At 42.0% G+C, this 19,336-nt stretch overlaps 1 protein-coding gene across 7 annotated transcripts in view; it reads left to right on the forward strand.

Annotated features, from left to right (window-relative positions):
* RAP1A (RAP1A, member of RAS oncogene family) overlaps nucleotides 1-19,336 on the forward strand; it is a 72,709-nt gene that overhangs the window by 50,296 nt on the left and 3,077 nt on the right. For all 7 annotated transcript variants that reach the window (XM_045015025.1, XM_045015022.1, XM_045015027.1 and 4 more), the window contains 4 exons: nucleotides 5,047-5,115; nucleotides 6,292-6,348; nucleotides 8,876-9,016; nucleotides 15,669-15,812. In XM_045015025.1, the coding sequence (XP_044870960.1) occupies nucleotides 5,047-5,115; nucleotides 6,292-6,348; nucleotides 8,876-9,016; nucleotides 15,669-15,812 (411 nt within the window). The remainder of the gene's footprint in view (nucleotides 1-5,046; nucleotides 5,116-6,291; nucleotides 6,349-8,875; nucleotides 9,017-15,668; nucleotides 15,813-19,336) is intronic.

The raw sequence follows: 19,336 nt of genomic DNA on the forward strand, positions 1-19,336 counted from the left end.
TTCCTTAGTGTTCCCCTTCCCAGCTCTGACACCACAGAGCCTTGCCTGTGTCCCTGTTTCTGTTCCCATCCCCTGTTCTCATTCCCCCCTTTAGCAAAACATGATCCCAATTCCCCCACTCCATCCCCACTCCCTGTTCCCATTTTCCCCCTTACTGCCTGATTGACTGCAAACTATATAGTAAAACTTGAGTTCTGTTTAGCTATACCATAACCAGTGGTGAGCTAAATTTGTTAAATTTAGAAGCCTTTTTAGAACCGGTTGTTCCAGGACAACCGATTCTAAAAAGCTTTTAAATTTAACAAAGGCTCGGGCAGCTGTCTGCCCGGCCCCGGCCCCAGCTCACCTCCCCCTCTCCCCTGAACGCTCTGCCCTCCTTCTCCTCCACTTCCCCTGCTTCCCGCGAATCAAATGTTCGCGGGAAGCCTGAAAAAAGGAGCAGGCAGGTAAGCCAGGCATGTGGGGGAGGGGGCAGGACGGCTTCTCCTGGCCCTGGCCGAGCACCCCAGCCCGGTCCCAGCCGAGCACCCCCGGCTCGGGCTGGTCCCGCCTGCGCGGCTCGGGCCCGGCCCAGCTCGGGCCCCGCGGCTCCGGTCCCGGTGCCGGCCCGGGGAGTCGGGCGCTGCGGCTCCGGCGCCGGTCCCGGTGCCGGCCGGGCCCGGGGAGTCGGGCCCCGCGGCTGCGGCTCCGGCGCTGGTCCCGGTGCCGGCCAGGCCCGGGGAGTCGGGCCCCGTGGCTGCGGCTCCGGCGCCGGTCCCGGTGCCGGCCGGGCCCGGGGAGTCGGGCGCTGCGGCTCCGGTGCCGGTCCTGGTGCCGGCCGGGCCCGGGGAGTCGGGCCCCGCGGCTGCGGCTCCGGCGCTGGTCCCGGTGTCGGCAGGGGTAAGAGGCCGGGACTGGGGCGGGGGAGGAGGGGTTGGATCGGGCAGAGGTTCTGGGGGGGCAGACGGGGGATGGGGAAGGGGGGGGTTGGGTAGGCGCCGCGTGGGAGTTCCTGGGGTCTGTTGGGATGGTGGTGGATGGAGTCGGGGCAGTCAGGGGACAGGGAACGGGGCAAGTTTGGCAGGGGGTGGGGTCCTGGGGGGGAGTTAGGGTTGGGGGTCTTGGGAAGGAGTGGTCAGGGGACAAGGAGCAGGGCAGGGGGGGTTATGGGTTGTGGTTTCTGAGGGGGGGCAGGACGTGGGTGGGGGGTGTACTCACTGGGCGGTTCCCTACCGGTGGGTCCTTCAGCCGCCGGAGCCGTGCCGCCGAAGGCCCAGTAGGGAACTGGTTCCTAAGATTTTGGCAGCTCATCACTGACCATAACCAATCATTTTACTGAAATTTAACTAACCAATCCTAACATATTGTAACATGGTTATTTAACCAATTATATCCCACCACCTTAATTGGTTTACACCCAACAAAATTAATTATACAGCAGACAGAAACAATCACAGAACCAGACAGAGATTATACAGACAAACAATAGGGAAGTGGAGACTACAGTGATAGAACAATACAGAAATGAGGATTTCATGTCCCAGCTATTGATAAGTGAGTTCTTGCCAGACAGGATGCTATCAAACTAAGTTTCCTTTTACATCTTCTAGGCTCTTCCCTTTCTCTGGAGGTGATAGTAGTATCAGGACAGGATTGTATTCCTAACAACCCAGTAGCACCTTATTTCAGTGTGACTAGTTTGGAATGTGAGGATGTGACCATACACTTCCCAGTTTATGGCTGCCTCTGCTGCTTAGCTGAAGGCCTTAGCCTGTCACAGTAAGAGAAGGCCATTACACAGACAGACAGTGATTTTGATTCTTTCTTTTATACCTCTATAACTAGCTAAGTGATAAGAATACACCTAAATTCTTAAAGTATAGGCATTTGCAGGCAGGCCTGAATATCTATATCCTAACATTCACCTATAATGCGGTAGGGATTTTTGGCTCCCCACGACTGCGTTATATCGGAGTAGAGGTGTAGTAACTAATGCACAATTATTTTAAAGCTTTCTTTTAATAGTCATCTGTTGTATGATGGACTTCTGCTCCTTTCTAATGGCAAGCAAGATCCTTTGGCCAATCAGTGAGAAAGTAAAGTTAGCAGCATCTGGCTGCAAATGGTCATATGTATAATTGGAAAAACACAAAATGAGCAAACATGCAAGCTCTGTGCTAAGGGAGAGTAATATAAGTAACGGAGCAAGGTGTGGCTGGGAGCCAGGAACTTCTGAATTCTCTTCTCCTGTCTGCCTCAATTACCTTACATATAAAGTGAGGGTACTTAACTACCTCACAGGAGTATTGTGGAGATCAATAAATATTGTAAAGTGCTTGGAAGGTAACAAATAGAGCCACAGTATAGTTTAATGTAAATACAGTGATGTTTCTATGTAATGGGCAGTCTTGTACCTGGTGAAAACAAGGAACTTTATTTTCAGAAGTGTTGATCCCTGCAACTCCCATTGTGTTTGGTTGGAGCCGCGGTTGAATAGTTTCTTCTGAAAACCAGGCCCTGTGGATTCAGTTAATAACTTTCCATTAGATGCACCATATGTTTGATTACAAAACGAGTTGTGTTGGGATATTACATTAGAAGAAGAGGTTCGGAGTGGTCTGCCAGGTTCTAGCACCTTTGTGGTGAAGACTAACTTACAAACATGGGGAAACTATTAACAGTATACAAATGAGATACAGTTGTTTTTTTGAATCATAACTGGATCACATTTTCCAGTGTTAGCCTCTTAACCAAAAACAAAGTATTTGTACCCTTTTTGGTAGTAACCATTGAGAAGTCTCCGGATATAATCACCACAATCTAAAGGAGTTCTGCCTGTTGTGGTAGGGCTCCTGTTGCCTTCTATAATACCATGGCTGATTGCATTACCGATGATGTCATTTAAAGTGGTATTTCTGGGATCTTCTATCTGAAGAGACCTTTGAGACAACAAACATACAGTGTGATAGGGAAATGGTAGAGAAGAAGAGACTTTAAGTCCTTTCTAGACCAGTGGTTTTCAACCTTTTAAAAATTTCGAATGGAGGTGCATACTGTACCTCTTCGGAAATGTTAGACATAGTCTGCGGACCCACAGAGGTCCGGGGACCACAGATTGAAAACCACTGTTCTAGACTACAGAATGAGTTTAGCTTTTGAGTGAGGGCACGTGCCTCTCATCTGCAGGAAATCTTCTCAAGCATGAAAGCTAGAAAATTGTTTTCTTGCTAGTTTAAAAGAAACCAGTGGGCGTTTTGTATTCTCCAGAATACAGTGATTCCTTTTGGAGATATCTGGCCATGTGCTACTCTTTCAAAATCTGAAACCATGTATTTAGGAGCAAAAGCATGTTTGGGCCCTGCTCTGTGTGTGTGTGTGTGTGTGTGTGTGTTTGTGAGAGAGAGAGAGAGAGAGAGGAGGCACAGAGGTTGCTACTACCTATATTTACGTAGCAAGTCAGAGACGGATTAGCATTAGAATTTAGTAGTTCCTGGTTCACAGACCCAAGTTTATCTAGTAGATTATGTAGCAGTATCTGGTTAAAACAAAAAATCCACCACTCGGGGCGGCTCTAGACATTTCGCCGCCCCAAGCACGGCGGCATGCTGCGGGGGGCACTCTGCCGGTCGCCGTTTCCGCGGCTTCGGTGGACCTCCCGCAGGCGTGCCTGCGGAGGGTCCGCTGGAGCCGCGGGAACGCCACGACTGCCTGCCTGCCGCCCTCCTGACGACCGGCAGAGCATCCCCCGTGGCATGCCGCCCCAAGCACGCACTTGGCATGCTGGGGCCTGGAGCCACCCCTGCCGCCACTCTGAAAGTAGAGCAGTTCTGAATTTCTCAAATAGTGACCTGCGGAGATCTGGCTGGTCGCTACATTTTCCTTATTTCCCGCTATTAAATCACATTAAAAGAAGCTAAAAGCCTCACTCTTCTATGTAAGCAAATGCTGTGGTTGTTACAGGGATGCTCTGCGATCACAAATGGGAGCGGAAATATCTAAAGCACATGCCTTTCTTTTAAGATATGCTCCATACTATGAAAGACACTTGGGAAGCCCTAGAATAGGTGAAAGTGAATTTCATCTCTCTCACAGGGCAAAAATAGAAAACCATAGCGTGGTTGGTGGAAAAGCATAAGTTTCCATTCAAAAGCTCTAAAAGAACAGTTAAAATATAGGGTCCTATACAAATTTAAGATAAATACCGGATATCCAGACACCAGCCATGTCAAAAGCTTCCCATCCTAGTTTCTCTCGAAGTGCGTGCACAGGGGAGGAAAGAACTTCAGTTTTGAAACGAGTGGTATCTCCTTTCTTCTGTTTTAATATAAATTGTGGTTGTTGAATGGTGCACTGTTCTAGTTGGTTTTTATTCGTTTTTGATTTTTATAAAAACCATTACAATTACTAAAAGATGAATGATTTACAGATAGTTTCTAAATCTGTCATTCTGAAATCTTGCTGGATCTCTTTGTCAGTACTGACATTTTATTTATTTGTATTATCTTAGCACCGTGGAGTCCTAATCATGGACCTGGACCCCACTGTGCTAGGTGCTGCACAAGCACAGAACAAAAAAACCCTGTCTCTGCCCTGAAGAGCTTATAGTCGAAGTTACTGCATTTTAATAAGACCAAGATACTCTAAATGAAACTTAGACTTCAAATACAGAGGCTCTCACCGATCTACTTTACAGTGTTGCCACCTTTCCGGATTTTATTGCGAGTCTCACTGTATTTGGTGGTTTTCCTGAAGGCCCAGTTCCTTTGTGAGATTTTTTTTGTGAGACACTCAGCTGTCACTTTAAAAAATAAGTTTCTAGCCCTCATGGTTGCCAAGAAATTCTTGAAAATATGACTGTGCACCTAGAAGATTCTAAAACTAAAAACAACCAATAAACCCACATTTTTTTATATTAAGTCCTGGCTCGTGACTTTGAATGCTTGGGTTGGCAATACTGATGTGATGCAGAATTTATACTATTCTGTTTTTTGAAGAGCTGCTACTTGAAGGTCAGTAGGCCATATCTGAGTTTATTCTTTAACTGTTTTTTCTCGCTTTGTTTTTCAGACTGTACAATTTGTTCAGGGAATTTTTGTTGAAAAATATGACCCCACAATAGAAGATTCATACAGAAAGGTACAGTATAAAATGATGCTATTTTCTATCAGCCCCTTTTTTTTATTCATCCAAAACTTCTCCATGTCCTGCGAATTTTGTCTGAGTAAGAGGTGTGAGTTTGGATCTGTGTTAGTGTAGTGATGCTGGCTTGTTAGCCTCCATGCAGCTGGAACCCTGGTGCCTGTATAGAGCACTTGATCCATGCAGCTGGTTCCCTGTGTTTGTATAGCGCACTTTGCAGGATCAGGGCCTATGGGTATATGTGATAAAAGACCTGTGACTTGGCTGCGACAGGACCAGGTCAGCTGACTGTGGCTTAGGAGGCTCAGGTTGCTGGGCTCTACAATTGCAGTGTAGACGTTCGGGTTTGGACTGGAGCCTGGGCTTTGAGACCCCACGAAGGGGGAGGGTGCCCGGGCTCCAGTCCAAGTCTGAACGTCCAGATGGCAATTTTTAGCCCCGCAGTCCGGGCTCTAAAACATGGTGCCACAGGATATTTTATCACAGTAACCATACCCTTAATGTCATGCAGTCTTAGTTCATGGTATGCTGACATAACATTGATTGCCATTTAAAAATAAATGAATCAGAATTTATCATGTCATGGCATTTGCAACATTTCCTACTGTAAGTAAAGGAAATAACACACATATCACAGATTTAAGTACTGAAGTATAGTCATTGTTTTTAAAAAACAGACCACTTTACTGTTTAGTTTAAATGAGTGTTCCTTACATTTTTCACTGCCTTTTTGGAAATGAGCTTGCAGTTACAAAGCAGAAGCTCTTGATCGACTCCTTGACACAGTAACTTGATGTAATTCTATCCCTGGAGCTGCATTCTCCACTCAGATTGATGTAAGAACCCCATTGTTTTAGAGATAAGAATAATTGTTGTCACAGTTAAAGGCTCCAAACCAGAAAACGAAAGGAAGTGGTGCTTTTTGTGCATGACAATTACATGAAAAAATTCTTAAAACCTTCGTAGTCAAGAGTTGCTTTTTCTGGAATTACCCTCTTTAATCTGAAATGATTTTTAGTAAGTGGAATGCTTGGAAAATTTAACAAGTTTGAGTTGGGGGCGGGGGTTTAAAGGGCTCTTTGGTTGTAATTCTGTATGTCTCACACTAGCACACTTTTGAGCATAGGCCATTTTTTTTCTTTAATGTTGCTTGTTTCTTCCTTTTTTTTCCAGCAAGTGGAAGTAGACTGCCAACAGTGTATGCTTGAAATCCTCGATACAGCAGGGACAGTAAGAAAAATCTAAAATATAGAATTTTTAATGTTAAAAATGAAGTTGGATTTTAAAAGGATTTGTCAGTGAAATAGCCGTAGCCTATCAAAAAGAAAATGTTAGATCAACTGCTGCTGCACTATAAACTGCAGTGTTTTGTTAAGTAACCCAAAAGCCAATGTGGTGAATCTGTCACCTGAACACCACCAAACCCAGGAAAATTGCATACAATCACTGTGCTCTCGAATGAATTCACGTAGGAAAATGATAAAAAACACCCACATATCACCTGTGGGGAATGCTTTTCACAATGCGATCACGCTATATCTGACCTATCAATCCTCATCCTCAAAGAAAACCTGCACAACAATTTCAAAAGATGAGCCTGGGAGCTTAAATTTGTAACTTTGCTAGACACTAAAAATCATGGTCTTAATAAAGACACTGGATTTATGGTTTATTACAACAAGCTGTAACCCACTTCCCCTCCTTTTTTGTCCTATGATTATAGGGGTGTTAACAGGCCACTTCACCTTGAATGGTCTCTTACAATATGTGCTAACTATTCTTACACTTCTGAAGAAGTGAGGTTTTTTTACCCACGAAACCTTATGCCCAAATAAATCTGTTTAGTCTATAAGGTGCCACTGGACTCCTTGTTGTTTTTGTGGATACAGACTAACACAGCTACCCCCGATACTTTTACACTAAACCACCTGTTTGATCTTGTATGTAGCTGTGATACTCTTAGTACCTTTCCCAGACTGGAAGAAGAGTTCTGTGTAGCTTGAAAGGTTGTTTCAGGTTGGTCCAATTAAAGATATTACCTGACCCACCTTGTCTCTTTAGTGATTGTAGATGTTACCCAGCTGAATTTCCCTCACAGATGGGATATGAATGGATTAGTGTTCCTCCAAATTTCTAAACACCTTATCAACTCTGCTTAGGAATAAATTTTTATCTTTACAACACGATGCTAGAATTTGGGGATGATAATTTGTAATGTATTATATTGTGGTGGTGCCCAGAGTTCACAATGTGCTGAGCATTGTACAAACACACACAGAAGATATGGTCTCTACCCCAAAGAGCTTGCAGTCAGAGGCATGAGGGATGGTAACAAGCTATAGGAGGACAAAGGTGCATGGGGGATGACCATCATAAAACCATACCATTCCATAAGCTAACAATGGGCACGACTTGAAGGTGCTGAATCATTGAAACTGTGATTTCCCCCTCCCGTCTCCAAAAACGAAGTTCCTTGTCAAGCCACTGCACTTGGGCCTGCTTCCTCCTTTCTTAGAGCACCCTCCTCCAACTAACAGGACCTTACATGTAATGGCTCTTCCTCAGATATTGCTGGAAGGGACATTCTTCTCCTTCAGCTGCTTTCCATGTTAGGAGGGCAGGATGAAACATTAGCCTGTCCAGAGCACAAATTTGAAGAGAGGCTTCTCCTTCGCAGCAGCTGAGGATGTCCTCCCACCTCCTGTGGGAATCCCTTCTTGCTCAGGTCAACTGCCCCTCATGCTGATTCTCTGTGCTGTCTAGCTGTTCCATGTTGGGGGAAGCCCCTGTTATCCCTCTCCTCCTAGCATCTACTGTGAGGCGAGCTTCCTGAAAGCTCACCAAGCCTCTTTATCATCCTGTGGGAGGGTGTCACTAAACAAACAAAAAGAACAGGAGTACAGACTAACACGGCTGCTACTCTGAAAGCTAAACAAACGGACTTTAATGGTTGAGAACACTATGGGAGGAGAATCTGCTTCTTAAGAGTTTTAAAACACAATTGCTATTTGTTTTGGGAAGCACTTAAGAGACCATGATGTTGAAAGTAGCCCAGGTGGATAGAAATCAAAGTATGGTTAGAATTTCTAGTGAAGGTTCTTTCACTGACCTGTACAAAAGATAGCTCTTGGGTCTGACCCTGGATTTCCCAGGCCATTCTTGTATAGCCTTATGTTTTATCACATTGAGCTTTCAAGCCATTTACATACAGCAAATGACTGCTGTACGATTACATGTGCTTAGATGTGAGCTCACTCTTTCTTCTACCCATTGGTGTTCACAAAAAACCTACAAGTGTGTGGCACCTAGGCGGTCTTTGCACAGTACTTGAGCAGGGACATATTTGCAGATTGTCACTTCTCTGGCAGCAAAATAATATTTGAAATACCACTGCAAATGTGTTAATATTTGGTTAACAGTGTGCTTTTTAGATGTACGTTAGTCCATATTTATCACTACAAGATATTTATCAGATTTAATTCTATAGCATCCTCTGCCTTTTTTTCTTGCTATTTTTGTCTGTTCTAACAGGTTTCTTCTTCCTCCCTGAGGGTGGGGTGAGGAAGAAGGGAAGGAATTGAGTTAATGTTTTTATTAAATTCATATGCTTCATTGGATTTCTGTAAGGGGTAAAAATGTAAATGTAATGTTAGCTACTACACTGTTATCTCTATTAAAATAAAAGGATTCCTTTTGAACTGTTTGTTATATGTATTAAACAACTAATTAATTACCTTTTTAAAATATTTGATTACAGGAGCAATTTACAGCAATGAGGGATCTCTATATGAAGAATGGTCAAGGGTTTGCACTAGTATATTCTATTACAGCACAGTCGACATTTAATGACTTACAGGACCTGAGGGAACAGATTTTACGGGTTAAGGACACTGAAGATGTAAGTAAAGGACTTTTTGCTTTGTGAGCCATTGAAATCCTTCCATAAGTAAACAAACAGGTATCTGTTTTTTTGAGCAAGTTGATGGATGGCTGAAGACTACTGTTGCCTAAGAATGTTTTTTACTGTATAATAAGCTTGTGCTAGATGTTTTAGAAAAACTTTTTTTTGTTACATTAACTTTATTGAGCAGATTTTTCAAGAGCTCGGCATCCAAAATTAGGGGTAGATTTTTTATTTTTTTTTCCGCAAAAGAACTCTTCTCCCATTGGGAGCACAAACAACTTGGCCAGATTTTCAGATGTGCTGAGAACATGCGGCCCTGGTGAGAACAATGGGAAATGCTGGTTACGCAACTTTTTTGGAAATCTGTCCTTAGTTGATTTTTAACTTTGATATTCTTTCCCAGTATAGGCATTTTCTTTTTTCTAGATGGGTTATATCGGAATATTATTGTTTTAAAAAATTACTGTACTTTAGTTTCTTTTCCTCTACCTTTCCCGCAGATCCTGAATGTGTTGTAGCTGGGCTATAAGTAGAGGAGACCTGCTCAGCCTATTCACCAAAAAAATAAATCAAATTACTGCATTGGGTCACAACCGTAGTAATGGATAAAATTGGTTAAAGTGTGAGCTTTCTTTTAACTTGATGTACGTTTTTGTATGTCCTAAAGATGAGGCAACCAAACTGAAGTAAGAGCTTGAGTATGTGGGAGGGAAGAAGTCATCTTTTTAGCCAAGCTTCTTACCTTTATTCCAGCTGCATGGATAATGGCAGTTTTGAGCAGTCTGCTTAATTACATAGCCTTAGGTCACATTGCATGAGGCAGAGATGTGTTTTGTATGACCTGTTACTCCAGTGAGTACTGTTCTGTTTCCTCCCACTCCTCCTCTATCCCCCTCCCTATGAGTTTCTGTGAAACATGACCAAGATCAAGGTCTCGCTTATTTCAGTGTGTTGGATGGTTTTTGTTTAGCTATAACAGTATAGAATACAGATAAACAGCTTGTCCAAAAGAGCTTAGTCACATTTGGGCCAGTGACTAGTTTTTAAAAACTTCATTTTGAAAACATATTCAATTTCCTGCCTTAATAAACTGGGTCAAAGTCAGTTTTCTTTCTACAAGATAATTCTCCAAGTCTTCATTGGAGATTGAAAATACTTTGCATTCGTATCAACTGAGTGATTTTAGGGTGATTTGAAGATTGTCATACACCTATTGTAACCTTCTAAGTGATAATGTTATGTAGTAGCTGCTCTGGGGAATAAAAAATTCATTTTGCACTTGCTGGTCAGGAAGTCTCGATTCTAGATGCTGAGTAGTAGCTTGGTTTCTGTTTACGTAAGCAAACTGTATTGCAGAATTCAAATCCGATCGGTTAATATTTGTAAGTCTCTAACAAGCTGCCTGTACCAACCACATTTGTGCTTTCGTTGTGATCTTTACCTTGTAGAAATGAATGTCCAAGGCATGTGATCTGCATGCATCTAGGATTGAGGAGGTAACACAGTTTCCATGGCCTTTTGGTCTGTGGTCTCTGCTGAGACTGCCAATAAGGATTTCATCTGTGGTAGTGTTTCTGGTGTGTATACCTGCCCACCAAGGATTCATTTTCATATTGGCCACCAAACAACTGGCAAATGGGTAACTACTTTAAATCACTACTGACCAGTAGGTAAACCAGAGTTTGAAAGGCTTTGTACCCCATTATCAGTTCTCTGGAGAATCCTGTGTTTCTATCTGCATTGTGAAGGAGAGGACTTTAGTCTTTGAAGTCCTCTGGGCAGCAACTTTCATAAATCCTTCTTAGGTCTAGGGGAGGTTGGGTTGCTTCTGTTCAGTTTCTATTACTTTTTACTCTACAATGAACAAAAAATTGCCGTATTTCAAAACCTGTCAATGTTGGTTTTGAGCATTAAGGCCACCAACTTGTGATTATTGCGGGAACAGCATATCATTTAAACTTGACTGGCAGTTTGTCAATAGTTACTTTTTCAAATATATATTTATCCTGCTGGCTCATCTTTAAAGCTTGTTGCTAAGATTGAATAGAGCAGGATGTCTTGGGCTGTTTCCTGAACACAGTACTGTTTTTAGTTACAGTGGTTTTAGATAGCAAACTTGAAAATGTGTATGGTAGCCCTGGGAGGAGGGACTCAGGAGTAAAACTTTCATACTAGTCTAAGTCCATATTTAGGCACCTGCATATGTATGTGGCCTGACTTCAGAGATGCTGAGAGCCTGCAGCTCCCATTGATTCCAGTGGGATATGTGGGTGCTCATCACTTATGAAAATCTGGCAACTTGTATTTAGATGGTTGGGTTTATGATCCTAACTTTAGGCACCCAGATGTGGGAATTTTGGCCTCAGGGAGAGCATGCACATTGAGTCTGAATTACAAGTGTGTGGGTCAAGGGTCTACATACATACATACATATCTCTTAAAACTCCTGAGACTTGTAAGCTCAGGACAGTTTTCTTTGTCCCTCTCACTATTCTATTAAAAAAATCTTATAGTCCCAAGAGGGTCTAACAGCTGTGGAATAAATAATTTTATTTTTAGTTTTTGAAAAATTCTCAGCTAATGATAGAAATTAATTATTGGTTGGTTAATTTTAGAACACTTAAAAAAAAGTAAAGAATGATTTAAAGAAAAACATACCCTGAATCCTTTAGCTGGCAAAGCACTGATCAGCCTGTACAGGGTTGGAGGAGATTATATGCAGTAATGCTATGCCTCTGGACCCTGTAGATGGAGCTGTTCCTGTCGTTGGAGGCTTTAGTTCTGTTGCATGGGGCTTTGTGTTTCATGATGGATTTTTTTCATCTGAAGTCTATATTTCCAAAACTTCTGATGGACTTGAAGTTGCAGATGTTTTACAGGACAGTGTTGGGGTGAATGGTGCAGTTTTGTGACCCTCATCATTTTATGTTTAGATGACAGGAAGCTGAAATTAAACTCTAATACAGTTGTTAGTAATCTTTTTCAAGGATTTACCCTGAGGGGCATGAAAAATATTTTAATCACTGACAACAAAAGTAACTGCTTTTCTTTGAAGTTGGATTACTTCAGTCATTTATATGGTCCTCGTAGCTGAGCCGGGATGCCAGAGGTAGCTTCTCATTCACATATTGTTACTTTATCTCCTTACACTCATCCTGTTAAGAGTAGTGCTGAGGATCAGTAATCAGAGCTGGAGTTGTTGCACATATTTAGGCCAGATCATAAGTAAGCCATAGGCATTGTATTTAAATAGCCATTCATGAAAAAGCTGTTTGAACAATGCAGTAGGTTGCTCTGAAGGATAAATGGTACCGTGGTGCTAAATGTGTTTTGAAACTGAGGTAGTCTCTTAACTTTTGTATTTACTTTTAAATCTTCATTGTTCCTTAACCTTGGCTACCTTGCTTTTTAATGATTTTGATCCACTCTCTGGTTTAACTTGGTAAACTTTTTATTTAAGTAAAAGTAATCTTCATTATGTGAGGATTATGCTTGCAGGTAGCATGATTCTTTTATTAGCATTTAGGTCAATGCACTGAGCGGTTCAACCAGCTACACTGCTTGCAGTGGCATTTGTACCATAGGTTGGTCAAATTAATCAAAAAATTGACAATGTTACTTTAATTCTGCTTCATGATAATTAACTTATTTATTCATTTTAATTAGTTGGATGTTAGTTCATGGATTCAAATGTCCAACAAGATTTTTTCCTCTTCAAGCCTTGTACTCATGAGTAAAAGAAGACAGATCACCCTGTGTTTAGTGCTAGCGGAACGAGTCTCTTAAAATTTCAGCATTTTAACTGTTCAATGTTTTATGTGCAAGAAAAATATAAATTGCTGTTTGAATTTCAAAATGATCAAAACCAAACTTGATCAAATTCAGTTTATTGCAATAAGTCTAGAAATCTCTTTGGTACGGAGCAGTTAGTTAACTCTTGCCATTTAAAACAACCATGTGTCTCGTATCTCCCCATATCTAGACAAATGTATACCTCATTTTTGTGTGTTCCATTTTTTCTGCTGTGCCGCTTTTTAACATTCTTTAGTTAGTTTTGAATGTGTTCAGATATTCACATTTGTACGTCAGTATCCACGTCTGGGAAAATGGATCATTTCTTTTGGTCTCATACAAAATGAAAGAGATTCTAATTAAGTGTGTGTAATTGTGAATATTTGTATTTGGTGTGGGGTAGAATGGTTTGATCTGAAACAGAGATTTGTTTTGCCTGCAGTTTCTGTTTCATGACTTCAGGTTTTGCTGTAGTGAGCAAAATGTAGTTCCCAAAAATAAAATGTTGTCTGATTTCTTTTGAAACCATCTTGTTTTGAGGTTTAAATGAGTCTTAAATGTAGTTGACTAAGAATCTGCTTAAGAACAATTCTGTGCAAAATTAAGTATAAAAAGTAATTTGAAATTTTACAGTACTTATGTACATTATTGAAGGAAATGTATAGCAATTTATTTTCCATCCGGAAAGTACAGGTTTTGGGCTCAGTTTTGTGTGCAGAAAGGGAATGGCCTGCACACCCATTATCAGCAGTTCTGTAATTTTGTCTCTTACAGTGCTATGGGGAAACAGTGGTGTATGCCTTGTCATGTAAATAAAATGCAGCAGTGGAATGGAGTGCAGATCTTGCTGTTACTTGTGTGCTTAAAAATGCTTGAGGAACTGGAGATTTCTTACCTTAACTCCATTTCAGTATTTTAGGAACTGGGATTTATATGAAATGCAGGATTTAACGAATGGTATGCAGCCCAGGACTTTCTGTACTATATTGTAGTTGCTTAAAGAGCTCATTTACAGGAGATCTAAAACAGATTAGACACTGTAGTGTTGTGAGAGCTCTTTTCTTTAACATTTTCAGCTTTAAATATGAAGTCCTACCAACTCCTTTGGCTTTCCTCCCTGCCATTTTAAATGCATTCTTCCCTGGTGGTGTGCAGGGATATCCATCAGTAGCCCACAAGGCTGTGGGGAAACAGGAAAAGTCTTCTGAGATTCACATGTTGGTACTACCTCAAAGGTGTCTTACTGCTAAAGCCTGCTGGAAAAAATGTTCCCATTTTTTGACTGAAGTAATTGAGTGTTTTTAAGGGTTATCAGATTGTCACATGGTATTGAATTGTATCATTTGATTGTTTGCCATGGAAGCTTCGGGGAGTATATTCTTAAAAGGGGAAATGTTTGATTTATTGAATGTTGACAACATGCTTGGCTCTGTACAGTATATGAGATAAATACAGTCCCTGCCCCCGAAGAACTTACAGTAGAAAATAATTTTACCGGCTCTCTCCCAATGTGCAAGAAATCCCTTCATTTCCATCCATCGTCTGCTTTCACCCTTGTTGAAAAACTGTCCCAGCTCTTTGAATGTGTGTCAAGACTACTCCATTCTGTTCCGCCTAATGCAAATAAATCAGTAACAAGTGTTTGTTGTAGCCAAGGTCACTTTCCAAAGGCACTCCAGTTCCTGTAACACTCCCCAGGAAATGTAGCAAGGACCATGGGCTCCCTTAGGCACTTCTTCCGTCCTGAGGGAATGGGCAGGTGGCTCCTCAGAGAGCCAGCAGTTGGTAGCTCCTTCATCAGGCTGTTTAACAGATGGTTTGCCATCATTTTGTACCATTCATACAGCTGTTTCCACTCATTGAATCTCCTGAGCAGAGCTTAACGACAGTGGGCCTAGGATACAGTGGTGCAGGTTACTCATATGACTAATGCAGTAAGCAGTTTTTAATGTTAAAACAAAATTAGTGTAATTAACTGAAGAAATGGCATTTTATCCAGTCCTACTAATCAAGACTCTTATGAGTCTGTTACAAAACAATTAGTTGCAGTTTTTGCTTAATTATATATATATATATATATATAGTCTCTCTCTCTCTCTAAATATGAACATGAAATTGTCCAGTATGTTTATTATTGCAGAAGTCTTTCCATTTTGTGTGCATAGAACTGTTGATGCAGCATGGTCCTGCACTCCCGATGGGAAAAGACAGCACATGTGGAAGGCCATGGTGCATGCATCTAGTTCCTTTCGTTCCAGATCAAGGGCGTGCTTTCCAAAGGTGGCCCCATTAATTTTCTGTGGCTTGACAACAGACTGCCAGGTCACTAGGGCTGGCAACATTCAGCATGTATCTCAGGAAATATGCTGTATACCCTGTTGTCTAACATAAGTTAAGATGGCATGCAGTTTAACCTCTTGTCGCTTGAAAGCGTCTTAACAATAAATTGTTTTTGACTAGTGTGATGTTAGTGGATGACCTCAAAATAAACCTTGTATAATGTAACCTCCTAAACAGTAGTATTTCCATTTGTTAGATGGTGTGATTCATTGTCAGTGAAACTTGGTCATGGTGGCTGCATGCCACAATTTTCCTTCAGCTCCTTCCCGGCAGGTACCTGAAATGTAATCTAGTCTGTGAGTTCAATGTAGCTCTAACTCTATGGATTATGTACTCCATCTTATATCATTTTTTCTTGTGCTTATGAAATGTAGCCCTGTCAAACAGAGACAACGCTTTTTGAAGAAATAACCTTTGTCACTGATGGCTTTTCTGGGCCAGTCCAGGGTATATGCAGCGTGTGTTTGTTGGAACAGTGTTTGCTCATATGCTTCTCATTGTTCTCTCCACACAGGTTCCAATGATTCTGGTTGGCAATAAATGTGACCTGGAAGATGAACGCGTAGTTGGCAAAGAACAGGGTCAGAACTTAGCAAGACAGTGGTGTAACTGTGCCTTTCTAGAATCATCTGCAAAGTCTAAAATCAATGTTAATGAGGTAACTACCAGCTGTTCCATTGCTAGGCAATAATGGATCACTTTTGTACTTTGTATATTCTAACTTCACCACCCCAGTATAAATATCACTAATGCAGTGCACAGGCCATTGTACACATCTTGATCGTTTAGGATGCTTCTGGAGTCTTGATCTTGGGTACTACAGCTGTATTCCATTCACGGTAATGAAATACCCTTCAGTCTCTCCAAAGTACCAAAAAGTGAGATTCGTCTCAGTGTAAATGGCTCCTGCACAGCACTCCAGCAGGAAGTGGAGGGTATAAGTGGAGGGATTTCATCCAAAATGAGCTTTATTGAAGTGGATATGTAACTTCTTAAGAGGCCGTCTTCTGAATGTTGGCGTTTGCATATTTCCTAGCATATTTCTAGTCGTGTTGTCTGCTCTGCTGAAAATTAATTTGCTTTACACATTTTGATCGGCTGTATTGTAGTACCTTGGTCCCCTACCAAACAGACACCTTTCATCTCTCTAAAAGGAAGAGTTCTTTGCCCTTCTACCTTAAGCCGCTATTTTACTGTGGCCAAGTCCCAGCACAAGAGTGTTGTCAGGGCAGTTTGTGACAGGTTTAACTGGAGAACACCTGTGCAAATAGGTGTGCCTTGAACTGCATTCTACGGTGGCAAGGCTCAGGCATTCAGGCCCACCTGTTCTCCAGCAGTACTGAGCTCTTTATCCTCTACTGGGCATATCCTGGCTGACAGAGCCCAGGTTTGCAGCCATGGAAGGTGAAATGCCCTCAAGGTGGGCCCATATTAGGGGTTACAGATGAGGATAAGTAGTAGAACCTGGGATTGGCAGCTCACGTGACAAGTCAAAAGGAGAAGGGCACTCCGTGGTGCACGAAGTGGCAGTTGGAGTCAGCCCCAGATGGAGGGTACTGTTAACCCTGAGTGAAAATTAAAATTGTAGTAAAACGTGGACCCCAGTGCAGTGTAAATGATACCCATGAACCCAGTGCATCAGTTGCAGGATACTTCACAGTGGGCTACACAGAACAATCAGAAAATCATCATTTTCGGGGGGAAAATACGTAAGATTTCCACACTCCACATAGTGGTGACTGAGGACTCCATGGCCAGAGGCATCTTAACATACACCAGGGAACCGTGCAGGAGGGAGAGTGTTTCACTTGTACGCAGTGAATATGTTTAACTCATGAGTGACTGCATCAAACGCAGCCACAAGACAGTTTCATAAAATCATCCCCAATGAGTGAACCCAGATATTCCCATTTCCCTCTCTGTGTATTCTCTATGACATGCTAGTGGAGTGAAGATGATTACCATGGATATTAATCTCTGCATTGCACTCTGTTTAATGGGGCTTTATAGTTCTTTCAACAGATTTATAGGCTGAATCTTTATATAGTCCAGGCAAATATCTGAACCGCTAGTTACCCAAGATTGCTTCTTTACACGTGCATTTATACAGGGACCATTGCCGTGGGAGCTAAGATTTCTTTGACTCACAAGTGGCAGCTTAATCAGTTTTGTGAAATTTGTCTTTGTATCAGATATTCCAGTTTCCAAGGCACCTATCCCCATAGCATTTGAGCCTGGTGGGACACATTGCCACAAGATTCTCCGATTTTGTGAGACAATACCAAAAATGTGTGTTTCATAATCTGGTTGTGACACACACAAGCTGGGGAAAGCAAAGGGAAGGAACACTCCATTTCTAAAGCAAACCATTATGCTACGTGTTTGTTTAGGCTGGAGTTGTTGAATGGCAGAAGTGTTGCCCTTAATCTTGATTTTTTTTTTCTGGCTAATATTGGATTTGATGTTGTTAAATGTTATTCAAATATGGATGTGAGGGGCATTCAATTCCTTTTGCCATTATCTGAAAATGGAATGTTAAACCTTTCACGTACACAGAAAACTTCTGAGCATTTTCTTTGAAAAGATGATGCTGAACATACTCAGTAGCAGCTCTTCAAAGTTTACCTTTCTGGTGGCTTATATAACACTTAGGTTTAGCTAACTGTCTTTTTTGAGGGAATGTCCTTCCTGTGCTGCGATCTTTTATGCAGACATTTAGCAATACTCTCTCACGTCCACTAAAAACATCCTAACCGTGTGAGCCTAGATGTTCCAGTGTGACTTGTGATTGTTGGGTACCTCCATTTTTGCCTTCCTAGACTTATTAGGAGGCTTCTTTTTCAGAGTGGGGGTGCTCAGCACTTTCAGAAATTGAGGCTTTTTTAAGATGTTTCAATTGGGCACCAAAAATCTTTGCCCCGGCTTAGAAAGACTTTACTGGGAGCTACTTGTCACTAGCAGGGGAAAGGACGGTTAGTGAACTGTCTTTCCCTACAGAAACATTTTTCCTCAAATCTCTTTAACATCCAAAGCATGTTTAGCTGTTAGGAACAGTCTGGTTTGACCTTAATGGAGTACGAGCTGCTGATTTTTGTCTGAAGCTGACAATATAAAACTGTGTAAGACTAAACCCAATGGAGAGGGAGTGTGAGAAACTTAAATACTGTTAACATATTTTATTTTTAAAGCTTGACCATGATGCTGACTGTATCGTTTTAGTTTAAAATCAGTTGACTGTGTTTCAATGGTTTAAAGGAGATATCAGGAAAATATTACATTTCCTGCGGTTTTCCAGCTATTTTTTTTCTTGTCTTTAAAGCTCCTTGGAATCAGCAGGCATTTGTGAGCCATCAGCCACATCGGAAAGGGAAAAAATAAACAATGAGTCGGGTGGGGGTTTCCGAGGGGATAAAGAATCCTCTTTGATACTGTGAGGTAGCTCCAAACATCCCTGCAAAGCTAGTTTTGCCATGAATAAGCTGCCAAGTATCATTGTAGGCAGAGCAAACCGTAGCAAAGGAGTTCACAAGAAATGCATTTATGCAGCAGTAAGGAGACCCTGAGACTGGTGCCTTATGGATAAGTTTCAGTGCAGGGCAGCTATCTGTTGCTCTTTCATGCTAATTTTATTAGCCAGGTCTGGGGTTCCCCACGATTTTGGGAAAGAGAAGAGGGATGAGGTAAGTCACCAGATAGCCTCAACATGTACTGCAAAAGCAGAACTTGAAAAATGCAGCTCTCCCACAGAGCAGATGGAAGGAAGGTTTTAAGAGACTAGCCAGGAACTTGAGGGCCAGGTGCTCCAATATGGTGAAGCTACTTTATGCTGTGGCATTGGTGTAATGTTGCCCTGAAGCCATATTAATCAGCCCAGGGAGGGTAGCTCCTGTCTAAAGATGATCCCCAGTGTTGTTGGGTCTCTTTCCACTTCCCGCTCAGCTTCCAAGAGGGTTCAAGCAATAGTGCTATAGTCAGGATACCCCTGCCCTAAATTCATCTAAATTACTGCAGCCTGGTGCTGCTCTGACATGGAGTAAGGCGACCTGCCTACACTGGGCGCAGAGGAGGCAAAGGTGAGCTTTAAGTCACCTTTGCACCCCCCGTGCTCTCCCAAGTTGACACTGAACGTACTGCTCCTTAACATTTTTCATGAAACAAAAGCTTTAATCCGTAACTTAAATT

Source organism: Mauremys mutica, chromosome 4 (assembly GCF_020497125.1).
Source record: "Mauremys mutica isolate MM-2020 ecotype Southern chromosome 4, ASM2049712v1, whole genome shotgun sequence".
Taxonomy (NCBI): Eukaryota; Metazoa; Chordata; order Testudines; family Geoemydidae; genus Mauremys; species Mauremys mutica.